Source organism: Gorilla gorilla, chromosome 1, assembly GCF_029281585.2.
Source record: "Gorilla gorilla gorilla isolate KB3781 chromosome 1, NHGRI_mGorGor1-v2.1_pri, whole genome shotgun sequence".
Lineage (NCBI taxonomy): Eukaryota > Metazoa > Chordata > Mammalia > Primates > Hominidae > Gorilla > Gorilla gorilla.
The window spans coordinates 211,975,807-211,984,120 of NC_073224.2; the positions used below are offsets into that span (position 1 = coordinate 211,975,807).

An 8,314-nucleotide genomic window follows, 5' to 3' on the forward strand; every position below is an offset into this window, starting at 1 on the left:
ATACTCTTCATCCAGTTAAGTAGAAACCTTAGCAACTATAATAAACTATGAGATTGGTAATCAGTTGGCATTATTATCTCATGTTTTCATTTGCCACTTTATGTAGCAATTCAGGGATCCTTATTTTTTCACATATGTTATGAAGCTTTGATTCTAAAGTGCTTCTTGTTGCCCTCTTTGGGAAAGACACTAGTGGGTGTAGGCATCAATGTTTCCTGGTCTGAAGAAGGGTATGGGGGAGAGAACAACTCATCAGCAGAGTTGGTAACTCTGAGCTAATGTCTTTAATCATCTACAACAGAATACATCCATTGAGGCTGGGCACGGTGGCTCATGCCTATAATCCTAGCACTTGGGGAGGCTGAGGCAGGCAAATCACCTGAGGTCAGGAGTTCGAGACTAGCCTGGCCAACATGGTGAAATCCCGTCTCTACTAAAAATATAAAAATTAGCCGGGCATGATGGTGCACTCCTGTAATCCCAGCTACTCGGGAGGCTGAGGCACAAGAATTGCTTGAACCCTGAAGGCAGAGGTTGCAGTGAGCCGAGATCGTGCCACTGCACTCCAGCCTGGGCAACAGAACAAGACCCTGTCTCAAAAAAAACAAAGTATATACCCATTGGAAAATGCCTTAGCACTTTATCCAGTTCAACCTATACTTTGTGAAGGATATTTTCTGCAGCCTTTCTGACAGAAGTCTCTCTAGTCCTTGCTTGAATATGCCCAAGGATGAGGACACTGGTTCCCAGTAGCCTATTCCACCATGGGGTCAACCAAGCTGTTAGGGTGTTCCCCCTTCCACTGAGCAAAAATTTCTCTACCTTCACATACTAGTCTGGCATTCTTTTTTTTGTTTTGTTTTGTTTTTGAGATGGAGTCTCACTCCATCGCCCAGGCTGGAGTGCAGTGGCATGATCTTGGCTCACTGCAGCCTCCGCCTCCTGGGTTCAAACGATTCTCGTACCTCAGCCTCCCAAGTAGCTGGGACTACAGGTGCACACCACCACTCCCAGCTAATTTTTGTATTTTTAGTAGAGACAGGGTTTTGCCATTTTGGCCAGGCTGGTCTCAAACTCCTGACTTCAGGTGATCCACCCACCTCAGCCTCCCAAAGTGCTGGGATTGCAGGCATGAGCCACTGCACCTGGCCTCTAGTCTGGCATTCTTGAACATAACAAGTCGGTTTCCTCTTCTGTATGTTAATAGCCTTTTAAATATTATGTGTGAGCAGCTGGCTTGAAAAACTACTAGGGTATATGCCAAAATAACTGTGTTCTAGGACCTCAATATTCTGAGTAACTTGGAACCAGTTTCAATTAGATGATAGAAAAGTTAATCTCCTCAGCTTCATAGAACATGGTTTCCAACACTTGGATTTATCAAAGCCCTCCTTTAAAATATGGCCTCCACATGAGAATCACTTAAACCTGGGAGTGGAGGTTGCAGTGAGCTGAGATAGCACCACTGCACCCCAGCCTGGGCAAAAGAGTGAGACTCTGTCTCAAAAAATATAAAAAATTAATTTAATTTAATTTAAAAATATCGGCCGGGCACGGTGGCTCACGCCTGTAATCCCAGCACTTTGGGAGGCCGAGACGGGCGATCATGAGGTCAGGAGATCGAGACCATCCTGGCTAACACGGTGAAACCCCATCTCTACTAAAAATATAAAAAATTAGCCGGGTGTGATGGCAGGCACCTGTAGTCCCAGCTACTCGGGAGGCTGAGGCAGGAGAATGGCGTGAACCCGGGAGGTGGAGCTTGCAGTGAGCTGAGATCGTGCCACTGCACTCCAGCCTGGGCGACAGAGTGAGACTCTGTCTCAAAAAAAAAAAAAAAAAAAAAAAAAATATGGCCTTCAGGCACAGTGGCTCATGCCTGTAATCCCTAGCACTTTGGGAGGGCAAGGTGGGAGGATTGCTTGAGCCCAGGAGTTCAAGACCAACCTGGACAATATAGTGAGGCTTCATCTCTACAAAAAATAAAGAATTAGCCAGGCATAGTGGCACATGCCTTTAGTCCCAGCTACTTGGGAGGCTGAGGTGGGAGGATCACTTGAGCTCAGGAGGTCAAGGCTGCAGTGAGCCATGTTCATACCACTACACTCCAGCCTGGGTGACAGAATGAGAGCCTGTCTCAAAATAAAATGAAAAGTAAAATATGGCCTCCAGAACAGCACACAGTATTCTGGACATGATTTTGACTACATAATATAATGGGATTATTATTTCCCAGATCTGTACATTCTCCATCTTGGACATAGATAAGATTTAGGTGTTGTAGTTCTGAAACTTACAAGAAATTGACCATCCATGAGACAGTATAATCTTATATCAAATACTAATTTTTCACCTGGGCCATTTTATTTGATCCTTAAGACCCTATATGATAACTGGAATGCCTGTAGTTCCAGCTACTCAGGATGCTGGAGTAAGAGGATTACCTGAGACCAGGGGTTCAAGGCCACAGTAAGCTATAATCACACCACTGCACTCCAGCCTGGGTGACACAGCAAGACCCTGTCTTCAGAATAATAGCTAGAACAGGTAATCTATCAAAAGCACAAAGTACCACTGAAACCTATTTAAAATTTCTCACATTTATAAAGTGTGCAGTGTACAAGGTCCTTATGCATATGATTATTTGATCATTATAACAGCCCTATGAGGCAGGGATAGATAGGGTTACCATGTACCTTGGGGAGAGGTGTGTTGAGGAAAGAGTATGGGCAAATATTTATATAAGCTCTCAGAAGAAGTTGGATTAACCAGCTATTCCCACTCTCTTCCAGCACAACATGCCTTTCTGGAGGATCACAAACCATGGAGACCTAGTATCCCTTCACCAGGCTTTAGAGCTTGATTTTCTCTAAGAACTGGAATGAGGAGCCTTCCCCTTGAGCTCCTTTTCACTCCTGAAGGGAGCTGGAGACTGGAACCAACTGAGAACTTTCTCTGTCTGTCTCTCTCTGTGTCTCTGTCTCTGTCTCTCTCTCTTTCTCTCTTTCTCTCTTTCTCTCTCTCCCTCCCTCCCTTCCTCTCTCCCTCCCTCTCTGCCTCTCTCTCTCTCTCTGTCTTTATCCATGGAATGCTGGCGAGAACACAATCAGAACCAACAGCTGCAATTTTTGCTAAGAGTGAGCTGCAGCCCCGTGTTCATCTCCATACAGAAGCAGGGACAGTTGGATAGCGAGAACAATGGACTCACTGCAGCTACAGTGCTTTTAATTTTTCTGTGTTTTGTTTTTGTTTTTTTGTTTTCAAAAAATGAAAAAGAAAAGGAAATTCCTGGGGCAGAGTTGCACTCTTAGTCCATGACCAGATTGAGAATTACTGATAACTTGTGGTGATCAGATAAATGCAGCAGACTTTTATGATAACATCTCTTGCAGTCTTAGAGTCTCCTTAGCTTAGAATCTCACTTATTTCCAGCGAATGTGTATGTTATTTTTATAGGTAAGGGTCTGATCTTTGACGCAGGTTTCCCCCACTTTCTTTTTCTAGCAAGAAAGGGGTGTTTAAAGTCTTGAAAATAGTAATTGAAATATCTAAAATACCTCCCTGTGGCAGTAGCACTTCTATAGCTGCTCCAGTGGTCTGCTCTCTAGGATGATTCCTTTCCTGTTCTTCTGTCTCCTAGCTGGTGAACTGTGGGGCACTGGACACTGAGTAACTTTAAACTTTGGCATTTCCCATCTAGAAGCCTTAGTCTTCTTTCCAGTCCCTTTTCCCTTTAGTCAAATGGCACAACCCTAAAAACTCCTTCAGCTTGACTGTCATTCAGACTGTATCACAGGAGGCTTAGCTTCCAAACTGGAGAGAAGGAACTAAAGTGTCTTATGAATTTCAGCTTCTTGGCTCTTGAGACCGAAAGGTTCTACCTATTCCCCCTGCAGAGAAGCACCCATTTCCCATCAGATGCTCGCCCCTGCAGCTTCTTCCTTCTTAGTCATCATAATGCTAGGTTCTTACCCCTTTCCTGCCCTCTGCACCTCATGTCCACCTCCAGGCAGCTCTGGCCAGTCCCCGGGTATTAGACCCAAGAATTCAAATCAAATCTAAAAACATGCTTATAACTACATTTTGGCCAAAACTGCCAATATATTTGACTTCCTTTGTGGAAGCCCTAAGCCATATGAAGGATGTCCCAGGTATGTATTTACCCAGATCTCTGCCTGAAACTGAAGAGCAGATTGCTGTATTTAAATTTTCCCATGGAAAACCCTGCTTCTCAAATCCCATTCTAAAGTAGGAAACCAGAAAGACTTTGCTGATTGTGGGGGGAAGGGAGATACAGACAGGTTTTCACATTGTTGCCAAGGCTGGTCTTGAACACCTGGCCTCAAGCGATCCTCCCACCTCGGCCTCTCAAAGTGTTGGGATTGTAGGCATGAGCCACTGCACCCAGCCAGACTTTCCTGATTTAAATGAGAGTACTGCATCATTCCCTACTTCATGGCCCAAAACTTAATCCTGGGCCAAATGCAGGAGCATCTCTCGACCTCTGGGCAGATTGGTGGGTGCCCAGGCACTAGTCACAGCCTTCCAGCCCAGCCATGATTGTTGGATGCCTCATCCCTCCAAGAGCAATGTGGGCATCTACTCAGGCAGGATAAAATTCCCTAGAGCTGAGGAAGTTCAGCCTCTCCCAGGCTGCACAGAGAGAGATGATACAAGCACCTCAGATTGAGATGCAGGATTGGTCCGCAGAAGGAGGCATTGTTGACCAACCCCAGCTATAAATGCTTGTCGCCAGAGATTCCGCATACCCATTTCCAGAGATGTTGCAGCACAAAGAAGCAAGACTCCTTCCAATGCCAGGCCACCCAGATAGCAAGAGAGAGAGGCTGGTATACACATTCCTTCAGAACTCATTGAAAAGTGCTCATGACTCATGATTTTAAGGAGTAAGTTTTTGCTGAGTAGCTGAAGTCAGTGCTCCTTTACTTAGCTGCCTCTTTGGCCTTGTTTCCTGTGGGGTTGGGAGGAGGGAGATGTAGTGTGAGATAGGCCTTCCCTTGGTCTGTATTCAGCATAGTTGCCTAGATGCTGCACTGCCTTGTTTGATGGTTGATCTTAGGAAGCTCTAGGTTTTACTCTGAGGCCTCAAACCCTCCCCCTATGCAGTATAGCTGTTGGGTTTTTGTCCTGGACAAAGGCCACGGCTGTTGTGCTGCGCTTCAGGTTTGTGAGGCTGCGGAGTGGTACCCCCACCATGCACACAAGCATACACACACAGATACTTCCCTCTCCACCCTTTTGGGAGCTCTTTATTTTAGAATATAACTTGAACTCTTATCAATGGCCTTTTTCCTCTTACTCTGACTTCCTAGCTTAGCTCTTTCCAAAAGGAACTTGAACTTGGCCAAGAGAGGTAAGGAGGCTGAGCAGAGCAGTCTTTGCTCATTCCTGGTTGTTGCCACCCTCATTTAAATGGAAGAGAGAAAACAGGAGCTTCTTGGCTGTTTGCCAAAATGAATTGTCCAGGGAACACAGTGCTCTCTGTAATTACCTGCCTTTTTCTCCACCCCAACACAAAAATCTGGAAAGGAAAATAAGTGGGTAGGATTAAGAGCTGTTAGAAGCTGAGGACCAAAGGACACTGTGGGTCCATTCATCAAGGGGGAGGCCCTCTTCATTAGAGTCCTCATGAAATTAGCCAAATGATGAGTCCTTCCCTAGCTGGGCATGGTGGGTTCTCTCTTTTTTTTTTTTTTTTTTTTTGTTGAGATGGCGTCTCGCTCTGTCACCCAGGCTGGAGTACAGTGGCATGATCTCGGCTCACTGCAACCTCCGCCTCCCAGGTTCAAGCGATTCTCCTACCTCAGCCTCCTGATTAGCTGAGATTACAGGCGCCCACCACCACGCCTGGCTAATTTTTGTATTTTTAGTAGAGACAGGGTTTCACCATGTTGACCAGGCCGTTCTCAAACTCCTGACCTCAGGTGATCTGCTCACCTTGGCCTCCCAAAGTGCTGGGATTACAGGCATGAGCCACCGTGCCTGGCCAGGCACTGTGGGTTCTACAAGATGGGTCTGTAATGTCACGGTGAGGGCTCTCTCTAGTAGTAGATCTGGAGTGAGGTGTGTCTTGGGTTGAGGAGGTGGCTTGACTTTCGAATGTAAAACTGACTGTGCCTTAGCATCACCCTGTCCAGTGCCCCTGGGGCAGCTGGTAGTGTCCAGAAGAATGGACACCTGCTCCAGATTTAGATGCCCATCTGGGCTTTTGTTTGATTTGCGGTGTTCCTGTCTTCTGTAAAGCTAGTGAGTTGTCCCAAGAGACTGATGCCACAGCTTGTTCGCAGTTTACACAAACTCAGCTTTAAAGTTCCAAATAGAATCTGACTGGCAAACTCTAGCTGCAGCATGTGGAGCTTCTAGATGTTTACTACCTTGAATGGTTGTCAGTGTCACTGAACCACAGGGGAGAGGAGTATGGGGTAGAGCAATGGTCTGGGCCAAGGAGTGGTGAGCTTAGGGTCTTCCTCTGACTCCTTACTCCTCAAGGAGGCAGTTAGGGTCCCTCTTAAGCAGGCTTCTATTTCTTACCACTAAATTGGTTTCCTTTTTCATCCAGAAGTTAGAACTCCCCAGATATTCACACTATAGGATCTGAATTCCGAGATTCTAAAATATCTTAAACCACAAGAGAGAAAATCTAGTTCTGCCTCAGCCCCAGTCAGCAGGCCATCTGTCCCTTCCTCTCCTCTGAGTCAGACAGCTCTGGCAAGCAAGGCTCCTTGGCTAGTTCCTAATGCACTGACAGGAGCCCTCCCATTAAGGACGACTTCTACTCAAAATGCGACTCTCCCTCTGAACTTCAGATGCCTCTGTTAGCAGGAAAAGGCATTGATTGGATTGGATATATTTATGTGACTGCGGGCATTTGTGGCTGTAGAATCCGTGACCGTAATGTTATATGTAATGGGAACTATCTTATAAACTTGAAAAAAATAAAGTTTTTATTTTCTATAGTTTGCTCCTGTGTCTTTTCTGAATAGGATCAGCACAGTTGCCCAGCTGTGTGGGGTCCTAATTATGGCTTCATAAAAATTCTAAGAGTTCATTAGAAAGATGTCACCCTTTCAGTAACTGGGTCATTTCACCAAAAAAGTAAAAACAAACCATTTGGTATAAATATACATGGGAAAATATTTTAAGATAATTTGTATGGGAGAATGTATTGTTTCTAAAATATATTGCTTTTAAAGTTTAGAACTGGAGCGAGAAAAGATTTCATTCACTTCCAAATATACTGAAATTTATTAAGGAGAGAAATCAGTACCTTGCTGCGCTGCACTTAAACCACAAAAGCGATAAAACTGACAAACTGATACCAAACCTCATTTGATTTGCCCTGATTTCCTGTCACATCAACTACTTTTTCTCATTTCATTTCTCTGATTTGGGTCTGGCTGTATCCCTCTGGTCTGGAAAACAGTCACGGAGCCTTTCTGCCTTTTAGTCCAATGAAGGAAATCAGAATTGGGTTCTAGCTTCCAAGTACCATACATGTCAGACTATAAGATGTATTTTTCCAAAAATTCCCCAGAAAAGAGGAAGTTGCCTATTCTAGTTATTAAATGTTTTCCTCATTAGGTGCACATTAGTTGAAGCAAACGCGTTAGCTGCTATATCCCTACTCAGTTATAAGTACAAGTATTAGAGGCATTGATTTCAAGCACAGAGTAGATAAACATCTCCATCTCTTCCTGCAATTTCAGGTGTGTGTGTATGTTTACATGTATTCAATTAGAAGAATGGTCTTTGTTCTAAGATTGGTACATCCTTTTATGAGATGATGAAAATAAATGGTGGTAGTTTTTTGTTTTGTTTTGTTTTGTTTGAGGCGGAGTTTTGCTTTTGTTGCCCAGGCTGGAGTGCAACGGCACGATCTTGGCTCACCGCAACCTCCGCCTCCCGGGTTCAAGCAATTCTCCTGCCTCAGCCTCCTGAGTAGCTGGGATTACAGGCATACACCACCATGCCTGGCTAATTTTGTATTTTTAGTAGAGATGGGGTTTCTCCATGTTGGTCAGGCTGGTCGCGATCTCCCGACCTCAGGTGATCCACCCGCCTCGGCCTCCCAAAGTACTGGGATTACAGGCGTGGGTCACCATGCCCAGCCAAATGGTGGTAGTTTTTAATGCCCTTTTTTGTTAAAATTAAGTTGCAACCATGTTGGCCATTTTATAGGTACATGATATTCAAAAGCCTGAAAAATCACTAGACGGGATGATCTGCAGGATCCTTTCTGCCTCTAACCATTGCTTGTATGTAAAAGTCACCAGCATCATCTTCTCAGATCCTC

At 44.9% G+C, this 8,314-nt stretch overlaps 1 protein-coding gene across 4 annotated transcripts in view; it reads left to right on the forward strand.

Annotated features, from left to right (window-relative positions):
- Positions 1-6,977, forward strand: part of EYA3 (EYA transcriptional coactivator and phosphatase 3) — a 117,860-nt gene extending 110,883 nt beyond the window's left edge. For all 4 annotated transcript variants that reach the window (XM_004025279.5, XM_004025280.5, XM_055389422.2 and 1 more), the window contains one exon: positions 2,793-6,977. In XM_004025279.5, the coding sequence (XP_004025328.1) occupies positions 2,793-2,873 (81 nt within the window). In that variant the 3' untranslated portion in view covers positions 2,874-6,977. The remainder of the gene's footprint in view (positions 1-2,792) is intronic.
- The last annotated feature ends 1,337 nt before the right edge of the window (positions 6,978-8,314 follow it).